We start from the raw sequence: 18836 nt of genomic DNA, 5'->3' as shown, positions 1-18836 counted from the left end.
AAATACTTGGTTATGTTGTCCTTGCAGTCTGAGGCAGCACTGGACTCTCTTGGGAATAAGAACTGTGCTGCGTCCCCCTTTTGAGGGATAGGGAGATTGAAGAAATAGAAATAGGAGATGCAGATGTTGAAGGTTACCAGTAGTTGTTGGGAATTTATTCTTTTGCCATTGTAAACTACTTTTTAATAAATGGTATTAATTTTCTTTATTACCACTTGTATGGCTCAGAAAATTTATTTCATGAAAGTTTACAGAGATGATTTTCTAATACTTACTGTGTTTGCCCCCTTAGATTTTGACATTGTGCAGCAAAGAAATGGTTATGGAGAAGCCCAGTCCGCTGCTTGTAGGGCGGGAGTTTGTGAGGCAATATTATACTTTGCTGAATAAAGCTCCAGAATATCTACACAGGTAAATTTTAAATGGATTATTTTAGTTTTTTATTTTTTATCTTTTTTATTTAGTTTTATTTTCTTGAATATGACTTAACATACTGTCTTTCCTGTCTCTTCATGTCTTGACAGTATCTTTGTAAACCATATTTAATATTTTGACCATCTGATTGCTAAAACCAGTATTTTTGGGGGTTTTGGTTTTGTTTTTTTTATGAAATCCACAGTAAGAAAAACACTTTACATAACACATTTACCCACACTTATGCGTGTGCACAAAATTATATATTCTGGTATTTTATGTTTCATTTAAAAAACAACCACCTTGGGCTTGGCAACTAATGAGTTGCAGTCTGCAAATTGAAATCCTGGGCTTAAGTCTTCTCTTTAAAGTTCTCTATAGCAGTGTTAGGAAATGAGTCCATTAAGTGATTATACATTTGAAAATTTCTTGATTGATTTGCAAAATAGTTTTCCTTGGTAAAACAGCAACAGGAGCCTTGTTTACTATTTTGGTAAAAGTTGGCATTTGTAAGCTTAGTTTTTCCAGAGAGTGAAGTGAAATTGATTTATATTATGAATAGTATTTATAGTTTTTGTTCTTTCTGGTATATTTTAGCAGGTGGAAGATAAGTGAGACTTTTGTAAGTATTCGGCTTTGTAAATATTTGTTCTAGAACACGCTAGCCAAGTGAGTTAAAGGTAAACATGTATATTATCTATAGGTCCTCTTTATAAGGATGCTGGTTATTCTAAAGTTAGATTTTGCAATATGCCCTGCATTGTTAAATAAGTAATATTCTGTGTTGTCCCAGGAGACTTTTTTTTTTTTAAATATATCTTTATTGATTTCAGAGAGGAAAGGAAAGGGAGAGAGATAGAAACATCAATGATGAGACAGTCATTGATTGAGCCTACAACCCGGGCATTTGCCCTGACCGGGAATCGAACCCTGATCACCTGGATCCTAGGTTGATGCTCAACCTCTGAGCCACGCCCGGCCGGGCAGGAGACATTTTTATATAACAGCCCCCCACCCCAAAATAAATACCTGTACATTTTCCTAATTATAAAAATAAAGGCATTCTTGTTGATAGTGTTTGTGGAGGGAGAATAGAATTAATAGGGCCTTTCATAATTTGAAATTTAGTCATCTTACAATGTAGCTATTAACATTTTTAGTTTTTTCACAAGGAACTTTTTTTATAGTGACAAAAAAGTAAAATTTAAAACAGACTTTCCACCATCATTTCAAATAACAGTGCAAACTTCTGTTTTATACTTATGTAACCAATTTCCCTAGTAATGAAAATTCAGTTTGTAATTTTCCACTTGCTAACACTGTAATGAATATCCGTACACATGCCTTTTTGTGCACCTTTAGAATAAGTTCTTAGAAGTCGAAATGTTAAACCAAAGGCTTTTCTTATGCACACTTAGAGCCATATTGTCCTCCAGTAAAATAATAGCAGTTTACATGCTTGCCAGTTTTACATGAGAGGAAATAGTATAAACTTTAAAATACGGGTAGCAGTTAAAAGCATGGATGCTGGAATCAGACTGTGTTCATGTCTTAGCTGCCCCACTTGAAAGGCGTGTGATCTTAGATGAGTTTATTTAACTTCTTATGAATCTCAGTTTATTCATTGAGATAATAGTACTTATTTCATGAGGTGGTGGTTTTGGGGTTAAATGAATCAATATATGTAATGCACTAAGAACATTACTTGGCATAGAGGAAGTCTTAACATGTTTTATTATGATAGAACTTGAGTTCTCTTTATGAAAAAGTCAACTTTGCATGTTTGATAACCTTAATTTAGAAAGATATTGGTTCTAATTGCTTTAGGTAATGCCAGAGAGACATCATGTACTTAAGAGCAATATAAAAATATTAGCGAGAAATTGGATGTTGAAATAATGTAGATTTTTTATGTAGTCTCTGAATTATTTCAGTTACTTAAATTTAAACTGATTTCATCTAAGCCTTTGCAAGTGTTAGTAATCATTTGGAACTCAGAGTAGAATGTTAAACAGCATCTAATTCCCAAACAAATGAACTAACTGAGATTTTGTATCTAAAGGAAAAGAAATGGGTCAATTACTGCAACATCAGTCTGTAGAATGTAGTATGACTACCTCATTTTACACTTAACAAAAAAATAGATGTAATAAGAATTAGATGAGAATAGCTAATGATTTGAGTATATGGTATATTCATTGTGCTAGGCATGCTAAGAATTTTTTGTCATTACTCATTTAATCCTTACAAAAACCCTGTGGGGTAGTCACTGTACTGTTTTATAATCAAGGAAAGTGAACTTAAATACCATACATGTGCTCAAAATTACACAACTAATGACTGAGGGAGTGGACCTGGAAATTAGGTCTCTTTGACACCAGAACTCTGCTGTCTCTTAGACTTCTCTTGACAATTGAATATTAACCATTATCATTGGTTTTACAGGTTTTATGGCAGGAATTCTTCCTATGTTCATGGTGGAGTAGATGCTAGTGGAAAGCCCCAGGAGGCTGTTTATGGCCAAAATGTAAGTATCAATTTCATATACATTTTAGATTTTTCTTGTGTGTGTATACATTAAGATAGAGATATGAAAAATAGCCTTCTTGTGCCCATGAATTTCTTGAATGTGATCATTAGTTGTAACTAGAATTTATGTTACAATAATTGTCAATTGTGCTTTGAGTTCTTAAAATCATCCATTTTGTATAAAACATGGTATTACATTGGGGTGAATACAAAGGAGAAGGTGGGATGTTTTGTATCCTTGATGTATTTTATACAAATGTGGGCTGAATCTTACTTTAAACAGGAGTGCACAGAATTATGTATGCTTCTTATGATTTTGTAGAGACTGGGATGTGGGATATCAGCTAGACTCTGAATTACAGGATTTGGCCTTATCAAACAAGAGGAAATTGAAGGTAGGAGAAATGGCCTCAGTAAACATGCAGTAAAATAAAATTAGCTGTGAGGTCAAGGAGTAGTCAACACATTTTGTGTGAATGACTAAATGCCTACTATGGAATATTGGCAGAAAGCTGTATAAAGCCCATACTACTGCATAATAAGAGAAAACCATTGTGATTTTATGCGTAGAGAGTTGACATGTTGAAAATGGTGGTTTAGGAATAACAGTCTGACAGTACACATAGTATGATGGAATGAATTCAAGTGAGGCAGAAGGATTAAGTAAATATCCTGCAAGTTGTGAGGAAGAAATCAGTGAAGTTCTGTTGTATTGTATAGGTAATGCAGTATCACAAGAGTTTGTATTTCCTCCCTTCTCCTAATAAAGGATATACACCACAAAGTATTATCTCTGAACTTCAGTGAATGTCATACTAAAATTCGTCATGTGGATGCTCATGCAACCTTGAGTGATGGAGTAGTTGTCCAGGTCATGGGCTTGCTGTCTAACAGTGGACAGCCAGAGAGGAAGTTTATGCAAACCTTTGTTCTGGCTCCTGAAGTAAGTTTTCATTTATATGATTTTATTTGGCTCTTACTAGTTGCTTGACGTAGCCAATGAGTTTCTTCTTACCAGTTTATATGTACATATAGCTTTTTTGAGAAATTTGTATTGGACCTGTTGATATAATTTACTTGAGCTTTGTGTGGGTGTGTTTGCACTCTGACTAGAGGTAAAATACAGATATTGATACTAATGTGTAAATAGATGATTGAGATTACAGAAATAATACAAAAAGTATGTTATATTTTAATAGGTTACATATTAAACAGAATGGAAAAGTTCCATTTGTTAATTCGTTCTGATTCTTTGACATTGGGTAGACATTACTTTAGTTCCAGTATTCTTTGATTGATTTTCTGTAGTTTACTTTATTAGCATCATATAGCATGTTCAACTTTGGAAAATTATATTTAGTCTACATTATTTCTATAGTATTAAAATAGAAATTGCATATGCCATGTAATTTGTTCTTTTTATGTTATACCACCTTTATGGGTACTTAAGACATACTTGGATGTTGTTTTCCTATAGGGATCTGTTCCGAATAAGTTTTACGTTCACAATGATATGTTTCGTTATGAGGATGAAGTATTTGGTGATTCTGAACCAGAACTTGATGAAGGTGAGGTTACTTTCAATATAGAGGGGTTCTTTCACCACTCTTTGAGGAAACGTATGGACTTACAGAAATTTCCCTGTATGGCAACTGAGTCAAAACCGCTTTCTCTTTTTGGCTTTATTGTAAACGATATAGGTGTTCATGAAATTATGAAAAAGTCAGACGTAGAAAGTGAAAAAAATTCTCAATCTCATCCTTTGTAGATAACTAAGAGTTTAGTGCCTGTTACAGAATCTTATTGGATCCTATACTTGGCTTAAAGCTTGCTTTTTGTTTTTCACTTAATACCTTTGTTGACTGTTAATTTTTTAGCTGTACCCTAATTTAACTGATCTGTTGATATACATGATTTTTTAAAATCATTACTTCATCGATTGAATAGATATGACAAAGGAAACTGAATTATGGCTTTATCATTTATTTCTGACTCCTTACTAATAGATTAAAAAAAAAAATAGGGTAAATACGAAATTTCGTCTTGCTGCTCTTCAGTTTAGGAGAATACGGAATGTTGCAAATACCTGCCTTTGTAATAAACATGCCATTGTTTTGACTGTTTACTATCACATCACTGCCTTAATCATTAAAAATATGTATATCAAATTGTGTGTCAAGCCTCTTAAAAAATGATGTGATGTATTATGTGTTGTTAGAATCAGAAGATGAAGTAGAAGAGGAACAAGAAGAAAGGCAACCATCTCCAGAACCTGTACAAGAAAATGCTAACAGTGGATACTATGAAGCTCACCCTGTGACGTAAGAATAGTGTTTACAAAGTTAAATTTGTTGTCAGGTGGTTTTTGTTCTTAGAATTACTGTTGGAAATAAGTTTTGATAAAGCTACCTGTTAGGGCAGTATTTGAATACTTTGCAAAAATTTTGGAAATAATTGTTTTATTTAATTAAAAAATTGATCATGGTTTGGCCTGAAACAGTGATCACTTACTGATTGTGTTTGGGACAACACAGAGTGAGCATTTTATTTTTATAAATATAGGGTTTGCTTATAGTTAGTACTAAAGTAAACATTTTTAGTAATCCAGTTTTAGAACAGTGGGGTTGAAGAAATGTTGCTTAAGAGTATTACTCCCTTCTGCTTTCTAGTTCTTATTGGACTTTTGCCCATTAGATTAGAAAGATACTGAATTTTATCTTGTTTGAATTGATCATTTTACTCATACTGAAAAGGAAATAAAATATGTTATTGTAGTAATGGCATAGAGGAGCCTTTGGAAGAATCCTCTCATGAACCTGAACCTGAGCCAGAATCTGAAACAAAGACTGAAGAGCTGAAGCCACCAGTGGAAGAGAAGAACTTAGAAGAGTTAGAGGAGAAGTCTACTTCTCCTCCTCCTGCTGAACCTGTTTCTCTGCCACAAGAACCACCGAAGGTTAGATGAAAGGAACTCTTTAATCTGTAACATCACACTTTCATATTTGATGCCATTAATGAAGCATGACCTTTGTTCTGTTAAATTATTTCATATAGTAAACTATACTTTTTTGTGTATATGAAAGAAGCTGTGGGTTTTTTGGTAATCCCGAGAAAATCTCATTGTATTTTCCCCCTCCAAAAAAAAACACAAACCCCTCAGAGTGAAATTTAAGATTAATCTTTGTCTCTATACAATGTTTAGTACCTTACATGAAATTATTTGGGTCCATCTATAAAGCTGAGAGTTGCTCTTCCATTCTGTATTAAGTCCTCTACACACGGATGCAAGGAGTCTTGCAATTTCCCAACTTACATAAGTTGGCTTATTAAAAGAAGAGATACCTCTTATTTCTGGTTTAAATGGGAACAGTTTCCTTATTACACCAATAAACTATCTTGGAAAGATGAGTGACACCATAATGTATCATTTAAGCCAATCAGTACATCTTTTATCTTTCTGTAAAAGTAGAAGGTTAAAGTATATTTGGGTAGTGAGAGAAGATTCCTTGTTCAATTTGTGAAGGTTTGTTAAAGTTTCCAGCTAGTGCTTTCTTCTTTCCTATCCTTCCCCTCTTCCCTTAACACCATCACACACCCTATTTTTCTCTAAAAGGGGAAAGAAATTGGTTCTTTTAGGCTCTTACTTTTCTAGCCTGTGTTAGTGGTTTTGTGCCACTTGCTCATCTACTTAGGACATATAGGAACTTGCTTGTGGATTTATTTAGTAGTTCAGAAATAAACATCAAATAATCTTGCATAATGAGATTATGAAGGCTGGCACATAGACTGGCATGTGTACGTGTGCCTTTCTTTTAGGAGTCCTCCAATATAGAGCAATAGTTCAGAAGTGAAAAGAAAATATATATTTGGGAGTTTCCCTATAGGAATGTTGGTGGTTTTCCATGATTAGTAGTCTAGGTTTGTTGCATTTCCTGCAGGCTTTCTCCTGGGCTTCAGTGACCAGTAAAAACCTGCCTCCTAGTGGTACTGTTTCTTCCTCTGGAATTCCACCCCATGTTAAAGCACCAGTCTCACAGGTAACCAATCTGTGAACACATTGGATTGTATCCTTGTTACATTGCCAATTGCTTATCTTTTTAATACTTTTTTAAATGAGTCAATCAGAAATTATGGATTAACTATACAAAAAAATTGTATTAAATGTCAGTGCACCCACTTTAAATGCCAAATCTCCATTCATCATCTACACAGGTGGTATTTGGGGTTTGGGTGTGTGAAATACAGATTAAGTTGGTTTTACATATATACATATATATATAATATTGTCATTTAAAAGGCTTCTTAAAATAACCAAAAACTTTCTTTTTAAAAAGTTTAAAATTTTATTTAGCAAACATATTTTAAGGAAAAAAATCTGGAAAGGCACAAAATAGTGTGGCATTATAAAGAATCACTGTTTTAAAAAAAATAGAATACTTTTGAAAATATACTGCCTAAGCTCTTTATCTGTAAGTGGTTCATACCATTTAATCGAAGCCTGTACCAACTTATGACTGTAGTGTTCACCTTAACCGATCATTCCAATATTCTGCTTTTTGTCTGTGGTCATCATACCCATTTCAGAGCTTTCAAAACATTGAAAATAAGACACTGTCTACTATATTAGGTATACTTTAGAAATAATGAAATTTAAATTAAGTTTATAGGCACAATTTAAAAGAATGTCCAATTCTTTTACCTACATTTTGAGTTAAACTTCATTCCACTAGAAAATTTACATTTAAAATGGTTAGTGCACATATAATTGTTTGTTTGTATACACCTCTTAATATGCTCTAAATAGTGAAACTTTGAGATTTCAAAAGTTGCTAGTAATTATGAGACAGTCTTTCTGGTGTTGGTACACATAACCAGGTACATCATGGCTTCGTGATAACCTGTGGGTTTTTTTCCAGTTAGATATTCAGGAAGTATTGAGTAGTTGCCTCAGATCACAAATCAGGATTCTCAAAGAAAATTAATTTACCAAAATATTGATTGTGCTTTTCAACTCCTCTGAAGACCTGATAGGTGACTTCTGAATGTGCTTTGAAATGCTTGATTTATCAGATTTGCATTAGGAATCCTTTGAATTGTTTCTTCATTTCAGGGAGTTGGCTACACTTTTTAAAAAACTTACTACTAGTTAAAAGTTAAAATAGTTAATACTTACAATACCAGGCATTGTCAAAGCACTTTATATTCTCATCTAATCCTCATAACCACTTTGTATGAGGGTGGTTAACTACTATTATTCCTGTTTCCCACTTAATTAAATTGAGGCCTAGAGTAGTACCTCAGACAGGTATATAAATAGTAGGGCTAAGCTTTGAATTCATGCAGTTGGACACCATGGACACCAGAGTCCATGTGTGACTCATTCAAACCTATATAGGATTCTTGAGCCCTTTGGAGGGGAATGTATCTCTATACATTTAAGAAGAAAAGTACTGTATGTAAGGCATGTCTAAATTACATCTCATTATATCCTAGCTTCTTGCCCAGGAAAAAAAAAATTGTTAGTTTTTGAATTGTAGGAGACTAGATTATATTTCCCATCCTTATTAAAACAAAATGTTTAAATGTTTATAATTTAAGCTTTAAAAGACGTTTCTGATCTCTTTAGGCTATGTTTAGAATGGATTCGTGATTTTTCCACTTGGTTTGATAAACCGTTCACTTTTATTTTGTTACTTTGGTGTATTATTCATTTCCTTAACTAGCATAGGTTATTAATAAAAGGAGAGTCAAATCCAATTCTAGGGTATTGGTAGGCATTAATTTAGAAATAGGTAAGTTAATTTCTTGGTAAAAAGGTTTTGTGTGGAAATTATTTCATCTAAATAGCTTATGTTAAATTGAAGGATGTGTTTGTTAGTTGTGGTTTTACCTGCTGTTACTTACTTGATTTGATGGTTTCATTTTTATCTCATACTTCATTTGACTTTCATTTGTGGGATTTGTCATGTGAGCACACTTTCTGGTTACATGGAAATAATTTTAAGGCCCTAAAATAATATGTGGCATATTAACCATTTTATATAGTTAGAGTAAGTAGTTTTAATCATGAAATTGAGCCTGAGAATTGTAATTACACAGCTGGCTTACTTAACATACTAATCAGTTATTGAAAGGATTTTGTTAGATTTTTTTGTCTCATTTTTCTTGCATTAGTATCATCAGATATATACTAAAAGGTTGCTTGCTAAATCAATGTTATGAATTATTTGTGAGATGTTGAAGATTATTTAAATAATTTTTACTTTGAAGTTCTAAAAGGAAAATAACTTTTCTGTTTCTCTACTTGTGGTTTTGTTTTGGTAATCTGTTTTGAAAACAATTTGAATTAGGGTGCCTCAAGTTCTTTGATAACATTTGGATTGAATGAGTCTGAGTTTTTTCTGAGATTTTTAAATTAAAGCGTACATTTGCTATTTTTATGAATTTGCTAAATACACTAGCTTCATCAAAATTTTGTTACAGTACATCTATTCTTTAATTCTGTTTTACAGTCTAATATTCAGGTTAAGTTGCGCTTTTAGGCCCCCTTAAGTTGAAATTTCTAAATAACTGCCTTTTTCAGGCATCAGATCATGCGTCAAATTATCTTACAGTGTTAAATTCCAACTAAAGATAGCAGTGGTCCCAGGGCTGTAACTTAGGTTCCCTTGTCAAGCATGGAACATTCTTTTTCATGTTTGGGTTAGAGAACTAAAAATGTGAATAAATTCTAAGTGAATCAATAGTTATTAAACATCTATATCTTGAAGCACGGTTTTGATTCTTTGTGTGGTGTAGAAATAAATTAAGATATGGTCCTTATAGAAATAAATACATATAAATAACTGAAAAAATCTGAAGAGTTAAAAAATTTTTAACTAGCAAAATTCTAGAACATGGGAAACAACTTGATCTTGGAGTAAATGGGAATCTACATGGAAGAAAATAGAATTTGGGAAGAGTCAGGCAAATTTGTTAAATGCTAGGATAGAAATTACAGTGGTCACAGTTGTCATTGGTGAAGGAAGCATAACTTTTTGTATCAAAATTTGTCCTTGCAAATTATACTACTATAGTTATATAAATGATGAAAGAGTTTGAGCCACTGCCCGGACTGAGGTCCTTAGCAGCCATAAAGACATCATTGAAATTACTCGTTTTCTGACTTGAGGGCATGTTCTTCATATCCTGCTGAGTGTTTTCAGCATCCTTCGAAGATGTATGTATTTTCTCTTCCTTGGACCACAAATTATTTAGGCAGTAGATAACTTGAAGATGTTGGAAATTACTGAAAATGCCATTGTATTAGAGAAAAGGTAATAGATGTGGGTGTTATTTTGTTTTTAAAATAGTTTAATTGAATGTGTTTAATTCAGCAGTTAGCAGAAACTTTTGGAAGGCATTTTAAATGTCCCGTTACCATCCTCCCTTCCCGTTATCCCCCAAGAAACAGTTAAGGAAAATTGTTGGGATCAGTCCTTAAATAAATGCACACCTTTCCCCTAAAGAAGAAAAATAGAAAGTTAAAGGACTTTGACTATTTGACTTACTATATACATGTTTCTATCTTGTTTTCTCATGTGCATTTTGACTTAAAAAGTAGTATTTTAGGTGCTAGAGTAAGCTAAGTTGTATATTTTGAACTATGAAAAGAATTGATTTTCAAGATTTATTCATAGGGTGAGGTTTAGAGGATATTCCTGAGCACTTATATTTGAAGGGCAGCAAACTAGATAATTAGAAGGTATGTGTCATATATTCTTGTCTTCCTGAAATAAAGATAAGGCTTTTTCTTTTGTATATGTGTTTACATGGAGTGACTGGTTCATCTTGCATTTTTGTGATTTTTGTAGGAATACCTTTTATGCTGTCTCAATTTGTATGTAACTTTATTTTTGAAGTGTAGTTGTAAAAAACAGCTTATTGTGAGTTCTTTGGCCTTGAGTGGGAAAACAAAACCTACCCTACAGTCCTAGATTGGTACAGAATATCTTTATAAAAATTTATCTTTTATGTACATAGGACACTGTGTTAAAAGCATTCTAAACTTAAAATTACCATTATGCCTGTTAGTGACTTTTGGTAGTTGCTTTAGTTGCTTTTTCTCCTATGGAATGTGTTTCTTTATAACGTGTTTTTTCCCTTGCGTTTTATAATGTGTTTTTTTCCCTTGTATTTTAGCCGAGAGTTGAAGCTAAACCAGAAGTTCAGTCTCAGCCACCTCGTGTGCGTGAACAGCGACCTAGAGAACGACCTGGTTTCCCTCCTAGAGGACCAAGACCAGGTGAGTCAGTCCCTCCTCTGTAGCCTTTAGAATTTATTGTTTAGTTCTTGAAAAGTTGGAAAAGACTGAACTTGAAAACTGTTTTTTATACCCAAATTCTTTTATTTTCAAAATGCTTAAAAGTTTAAGTAACTTGCTAAAATTCAGTCTGGGGCAAAACAACTAACTTTTAGGGGAGGATTAGTTGTCATGCCATAGAGACTTGTATCTTGAAGACATAAAATAATTTCGAGATAAGTATTATTTGGTTATTGTCACTGGTTCTAAGAATTCAAAACCGAGCTGCCAATAACCTACTCTCTTACTTAGCACTCTTATCTCTTCACAGATAAACAATAAGCACACCCTGATTCTTCTTATTTTGATTGTCTTAGGTTTTAAGTAAGTTGCCATAATTTTTGACTTGTTTCCATTTTTAGCTAATACATGTAGCAACTCTATTTGAATTCTATAAGTATGTTTAGATTGCTTTTGGGAGGAGGTGGGAGATAGTATACATCAAATTTAGAATATGTAATTTTTTTCCACAAAAGTAAAATACAAGCATTGTGCTTTAAACCAGAAGTCATGGGAGCTAGGGTTTGTCCTAGCTTTGCCACTGATTGAGTTTATGATCTTAGGTGAGACCCCCCCTTAAATTATTTGCTTCTCTTATGCCATTCAGTTATTACACAAATTTTTCTTGTGCAATGCCTTTCTTGTATGCCTTTGTTTTTTGTGTTACTGGGAGGATCAAGTAAGATTTATATATACGTGTATAAATGTATATGAATGCCCTAACATATATATATGGCTATATACATGAAGTATTGCTAGTAAATTTACTGACTTGGCTGTAATTTCATACAACCAAAGATTAAGCAATTTCTGTATTTCAAAATACTAAACAAATATTTAGTACAAATATATCTTACTATCTGAAATTTATTTGGCTGGGTGATGGCAAGAGTTTGATTAAGGAGGAATACTTGTACTACTAACATTTGACTTTCATATAATCAGATGAGTAGATCTAGAAGAAGGGACTTTCTCCATGTAGTCAATACCTTCACTTTACACTTTGACATGTTTTCTAACTAACCTACTAATAATAGGCACTTCCACCTCTGTTCAGGGAACTCACTATCTTATTAAACTAAACCAGGAATATTGATTAAGTGATTTTTATATTCATTGCTTTGAACTAGTTTTTATAAGATGTTGTGGACTTTAATATCTGCTCTATTCCTTTTCTCAGGCAGAGGAGATATAGAACAGAATGAATCTGACAACCGTAGAATAATTCGCTACCCAGATAGTCATCAACTTTTTGTTGGTAACTTGCCACATGATATTGATGAAAATGAACTGAAAGAGTTCTTCATGAGTAAGTGGTTTATTTTGCTTTATCTTAGAATTAAGCAGGAGAAAAACAGATTTTTCTGTAGTGTAATTATAATTTTTTCATTTATCTCTCTCTGTATACTTGGTATATCTCCAAGTACCAATCACTTATCAGAAGGGAGTAGAAGGCTATATCAGATGTTTCTCAGTGACTGTACTTAGTGTTGACTTGCCTGGTTCTCTAGAGGTTAGGAGAAAGCTGGATGAATCAGTCTTAAATTTGGCAAATACAATTCAGAAATAGAAAATACCATTGTCTTTCTAAAACCATGTAGATAACTTTCTTTTTGAAAGGTCTAATGAAGGTGCTGAAGGGTTACAAAACAAACAGTCCAACTAGTTGTTGGCATCTTAGATGAAAGACCTATATGAGTGAATTATGTACCTTAGTTGTTGGACGTTGGCACTTGCAACTTTTATTTTGAGGTGGATCAAGGAGATTAAGGTATATTTATTCTGAACAATTGAGGCCACAAAGTATTATGTTAAAATATTGAACGCTTGCTGTAATGTATGTTTTCACAGGTTTTGGAAATGTCGTGGAACTTCGAATCAATACCAAAGGTGTTGGCGGAAAGCTTCCAAATTTTGGTTTTGTGGTTTTTGATGACTCTGAACCAGTTCAGAGAATCTTAATTGCAAAAGTAAGTGACTTAAGGGCATAATTCAAGACTTTGTTATTCCTGTTGTATATAACATTAATCTGGTGCATTTTTAAACCATAGAGAATCTTTTTTTAATGGTAAAACTGAAAATAGTTCACTATGAAATGGTATTTATGCAAAGAATAAAGATTTGTTAGTTTTAAAGTCTGAGGTGTGGGTCATTTTAAATGTGTTTCTTAGGATTTTTTTATTTACTTACACAAGGCAGTACTTTACTATTACTCTCTAACCTGCCCATGTAAATCTTTTTCTCCCTTTTTAAAGCCAATTATGTTTCGAGGGGAAGTGCGTTTAAATGTGGAAGAGAAAAAAACAAGAGCTGCAAGAGAGCGAGAAACCAGAGGTGGTGGTGATGATCGCAGAGATATTAGGCGCAATGATCGAGGTCCTGGTGGTCCACGTGGAATAGTGGGTGGCGGAATGATGCGTGACCGGGATGGAAGAGGACCTCCTCCAAGAGGTGGCATGGCACAGAAACTTGGCTCTGGAAGAGGAACCGGGCAGATGGAAGGCCGCTTCACAGGACAGCGTCGCTGAAGCCCCACTGTTGGGAAAGTCTTGGCAGTGGTACATTATTCATCGTGTTTGCATTCTTGTTAATTTTTTTTGGCTTTGGAATGTGACACAGCCTTTTTGATCATTTCTTTGATGTGAAAAGCATCTTTTGGTTATGAGTTAGATTGAGGTGGACATTATTTCCCCAATTTCACAACAGGATTCACATTGTTAATTTATAAATCTAGACTTGGAGAATTGAGGACTGAGGAATGACCATATCTTAAACTATCTACAACAAAATGAACTTTTTAAGAGGACATGCCCAACTGAATTCAGGTCCTTTGAGTTAAAAAAATCCTCTGCTGCACATTTTGTTTAAGTGTTACTGTTTCTGCCTGTTAATGTTGGAAACAAATAGTGCAATTGGAGAATCTTGCCTTTTTTCCTGCTCCCCCTTTCCCCCCAAATACAAACCAACAGAAACTTGTTATGCACTCATCAAAATGCACCAGTGGGCACTCTGAACTCAGTTACATTGAATCTGCAACAGGAGGCAACAGGGGGAACCTTTCATCCTTATTTCCAGTAGAGAATAGTTTGTGAAATGATGAGGGCATTTTATCTGCTTGCCGTGACCAGCGTGCGTACACACAAACCTTAACAAGACTACAGGTATATTCCAGAAGAAAATCATTTAGTTTGAACTAAATAACAAAAATCAGAACTTCAGATGCTGTGGTCTTGAGTATTAGACCAGATTTAGTAGCTCCATATCTAAGATTTTTTTACCTGCCCCTCTTCAGTACAGGGATGGCTGGCTGCTCAACACACTCCTCCCCTTTTTCCTTTCTTTAAGCTGTGTACAGTGAAAATTGTCTTTACTGTATTTTTGTTCTCTGGTAATGTAATAAGCATGATGGTGCCTTCTATTAATACATCATTCCAGTCTTGCTGGTAATTTTGTACAGTATAGTGTATGAATTGCTGTGCTGCAAAGCCAAACAGCTGCAAAATGTTGAAAAATCATTGAAGTGTATAAAAATTGCAGTATCTTTAAAATTAGTAAAATTGACTAGCAATTATTTACCTTGTTCTTTAGTTAACAACTTTGTGTTCTCTGTGGGAGGGAGTCGTGTGTGTTTGGGAGGAAGAGGGAAGGAGGAAGTTGGTTATTTGAGTAAGTCTCTTGTTGACTTTTCTCTTAGCATGAATGTGAACGTTGAAGCGGATCACTGGAGAGGTGCTTCGAAAAGTCAATCAACTTGATGTACATTTTTAGTGACATTTTAAAAGCAGTCAGATTCCATAAATGGCAAGTAAACCTGAAGTGAGGATACTGCAATTTTCAGAGAAAAGAACAGCAGCTCTTAAGTGTTTGCATTTTCTATTTGGGGGGCAGGGAACTGTCATTCATTTTGCACAATTCTTGAACTGATGTCAGCACCCAAGTGGCTCTGAATTTAAGTCTGGGACGACATCTTTTATTTTTACATGAATCTCTAAACAATTCTGTGAGCAAAGTTTGTAGCTGCTGGATAATTGTCTGTCTTTATAGAAAGTTCCAGTAAACCACAAGTTTGGCAAAGGATATTCAATTTTGTGCTTTGAAGCATTTGATACATATTAGTGTCTGATGTTTCAAGCTAGGAGTGGGGTAAATAAGTGTGACCACTTAAAGCTGCTTGTTAGCATGGAAGACTTCTCCATTCTATCTTGGTAAAACAAAAATGCACTTGACATAGTAGTAAACTGGTTTTGAATTATGAAAACTGTTTGCTATTTAGTAAATTAGCAAATGATGCACATATTTTGTTTTTCATGTACTGGGCAATATAAGTAAAATTAAATCCCTTTTTTCCTTTGAATGAGGTCTTCCATGTTTGAGGAAAAATCTTGCACTATTGCATATATTTTGGGGACACAGATAATCTAATAGTTTCCTTTTTGGGGGGCCTTTTAAGGATTTTTCTTTTTCCTGTTTAAAACACTTTTTACACTTTCTGATGTATAGTACTTGAAGTTCTTACCAGAAAATTAATTTTGAGTTTTGAAGCCTTTATTCAAGCTACTTTTAAATGAGTGGTTTATGTCAGTGTTTTTTTATAGCATATTTTTCCTTTACTCATTTATTTCTTCCCATTTTATATATATACAATTTCTAATCCAAGATATTGCCCTGCCATTCATGAAAACTTCTGGCACCAAAAGTAATGACAAATGTTAAGTGTAATAGAAAATTAGAGCAAAGAGCCATTCAGCTTCAGTCTTTACATACCATGAATAAATCATTAAAACATCACATGGAGAAGTTTACATGGTGATTGTTCACCTGCAGTACTGTGGACTTTTAACATTTTGTCCCCTTTTCAGTGAACCAGAGTAAAAATACTCATCTACCATTACTGTTAATTGCTGATTATTTTATTTTATTTTTTTTGATGGTAATATTCTGTCCTTATGACACTATTGCAACCAAATTGGCTTTACCATCTTGGCTTTAGTAGGTATAGAAGACAATGGATTACCATCTTTATTGCTGTAATGTGTTAAGCATTATATGCTAGTAGAATCTAGTTTGTTTCAGGTGGAAAGTATTCTTTCAGTTTCCATTTTGAATGTGTTTGGACTAAACAAACAATAAACTACTGATGTCTGCAGCATTTATCTATGTCCCTAATTTAATCTATAGGTTTGTGTTCCAAAATGTTTTCTCCCAATTGCGTTTCACACATCCTAAGTAAAAATAAGGAATTGTTTTAAAACCAAATGCTTATTATTTGTGAAATTTGATGTGTAAAAAGTAAAACATTTAAATAAGATTTGAACATTGTTAAAAGATTTATCCCAGTTCAGTTGGATAGCTGGTTTACAAGTTAAAGAATGTTAGAATAATAATTAGTAAGGAAGGTGAGAGTGAGTTAAAGCAGGACTACTAAACATTTTTTTTTTTTTTTTTTAATCTTGGGTTTTCCAAAGGATTACTACCTCACATCTCAGAAGGACAGGAGCAAAAGGATGGGAATATTGAGACTATTTAAAGTAATGACATGACCCAATTCAGAAATTGAAACAAATTTGTCAAGTTCTAAAAGAATATTAAAGGAGAAATAATCATTTAATCATATTTATGAGTCCTAAAGCATACATAATTTTGGAATTTGACACTTTTTCTTCGTTAAAGGGGATGGTAGTATAATCGAATTCTTCCTGATATATTCAATGAAGATTCCTTAAAGCAGACTTTACTTGGAGAGAAGCCAGAATAACCATTATTTAAAATACTCTTGAGGAGGAAGTAAGACTTAAGATTTTTATAAATGTATATTAAACTTACTTTCCATGTTAATTATAATGTAATGACTTACCTAACTTCATGGCTGCAGAAAAACATTTTTTTTAGAAGGGATAAAATGTATATTCCCTACTACTGAAAAAAACCATATTTGAAGGAGCAAATTGTTGGTCCAGGAAATTTATATGAAACAAAATACTTGACTATTTTAACCAGTTAAGATGCTTCATTTCAATTGTTATGTATAATATAGTGTTTGTAGCAAGTGAATGAAGATTTAGTGGCTAGATGTTGATACTTTTCCTTTAAATTAGGAAAACCTCCTCATCATAATTTATATTTTAACTACAGATGAATAAAGACCCTTCTTTTCATTCTGTGTTCATAAGTATTTTTCTAATTATTTAGTAGTAGACTGTTTTGATCAATTTGATGCCAGAGTTCTAAATTTAAAGTTACGAGATAAGTGAATCATCTATTAAATCATGAAAGAAATTTCCCTTTGTAATAGATTTCAGTTGGTCATATAGAGAGTAATCGTTTAAAATCATTTGCACCATTGAGTTAATTCCTAAGTAATAAAGTGGGTATTTTGGACAAGTAGAGACTTACTCTGCTTATGTAGTGTATATACACCTTATGTTTAACATGTTTCAGAATTAATAGGAAATAGTCAATTTTTAGCATTACTAAATACTGGGCAAAATACAAATGCTGGTTTAGAATTAAACATTCACAGAAACATTACTACCCTTCTATTAATTACCAAATTAACTGATCTCTTTGTCTTTGATTTCCTGAGTTTTGACAAAGCTGGCTGCCTACTTGGAATGCTTTCACTTTTGTGACATAATATTTTAACTACTCCTGTTTTCTGTACTTCTCTTATTCCATAACGACCTCTGCTCCCCAGTCCCGTCTGTGCTCAGTCTCTTTCCCCACGAACTTTCTCTGGGTGGTTTCATTTAGGCCAGGCACTGTCTCGATTCAATATATTGTCCATTCAGTAGATGCTAAACAATATAGTGGTTAAGAGGAGGGCTTTGGAGATAGCCTGGGCTTGAATGACAACTCCACCATTCAGTGGTTACCCTTTTTCTTTGCTTCTGTTTTCCTCATTTGTCAAATAAGGTAGGGTGATTGCGGGGATTTTAGTGCATTGATATATGAAGCACCTAAAACAATGTAGTCGGCCTTTAGCAAGTGTAAGTAGTTAATATTTTAAATTCAGTTGCATTTCTACTGTCTACCTATCCTGTGTTTCATAAACATCTTTTTAAAAAATTCTTTTTACCACATCCCCTTTTGAAGTCTAGATCATGTAAAATTTGGAAGTCCAAAACAATGTTTACTCTTTCTAAGTAACTTAATGCATATCTGGCTCTCTGATGAACAATTCTATTTTTCTGACCAATTTAACCTAGAAATGTTTGAAATCTCTTCTGTTCTCAGTGTTTTTGTCTCCCCTCCTCTCCAGTTTTCAGCCTGCAAGAAAACTTGTTCATGCTATTGTGATTAACTCCCACTGGTTCATTCAACTCATTTAACTGTTGAGTTGCTAAGTGCCAGGCACTGCTGTACTTACTATTGGTAAATGATAAAAAAGGTTCCCTGCTATCAGACTAAAAGAGTAACTATGGAAAGAGTGAATAAATGCATATTTAAGAAAGTAGCTAGGTGGCAAGACATTAAGGGCCTTGCTGGCCTTAAGCAGGTTGGTCTTTATTCCCTGAGCAAAAGGGGGAGGGAGAGAGGTAAGGTACTTTTATTT

At 33.6% G+C, this 18836-nt stretch overlaps 1 protein-coding gene across 6 annotated transcripts in view; it reads left to right on the top strand.

The window, feature by feature from the left end:
- Positions 1-16592, top strand: part of G3BP2 (G3BP stress granule assembly factor 2) — a 73542-nt gene extending 56950 nt beyond the window's left edge. For 2 of the 6 annotated variants that reach the window (XM_081122955.1, XM_081122954.1), the window contains exons 2-12: positions 293-411; positions 2860-2941; positions 3713-3886; positions 4421-4511; positions 5162-5264; positions 5719-5899; positions 6882-6980; positions 11125-11227; positions 12465-12593; positions 13136-13254; positions 13540-16592. In XM_081122955.1, the coding sequence (XP_080979081.1) occupies positions 317-411; positions 2860-2941; positions 3713-3886; positions 4421-4511; positions 5162-5264; positions 5719-5899; positions 6882-6980; positions 11125-11227; positions 12465-12593; positions 13136-13254; positions 13540-13812 (1449 nt within the window). In that variant the 5' untranslated portion in view covers positions 293-316 and the 3' untranslated portion in view covers positions 13813-16592. The remainder of the gene's footprint in view (positions 1-292; positions 412-2859; positions 2942-3712; positions 3887-4420; positions 4512-5161; positions 5265-5718; positions 5900-6881; positions 6981-11124; positions 11228-12464; positions 12594-13135; positions 13255-13539) is intronic. The other 4 variants (XM_081122957.1, XM_081122956.1, XM_081122958.1 and 1 more) reach the window with 3 other exon arrangements.
- Positions 16593-18836: the final 2244 nt, after the last annotated feature.

The sequence above is a fragment of the Miniopterus schreibersii genome (genome assembly GCF_964146895.1).
Source record: "Miniopterus schreibersii genome assembly, chromosome: 1".
NCBI lineage: Eukaryota > Metazoa > Chordata > Mammalia > Chiroptera > Miniopteridae > Miniopterus > Miniopterus schreibersii.
The sequence above is the reverse complement of the archived record's forward strand: the minus strand, read 5'-3'. Positions and strand labels throughout refer to the sequence as shown.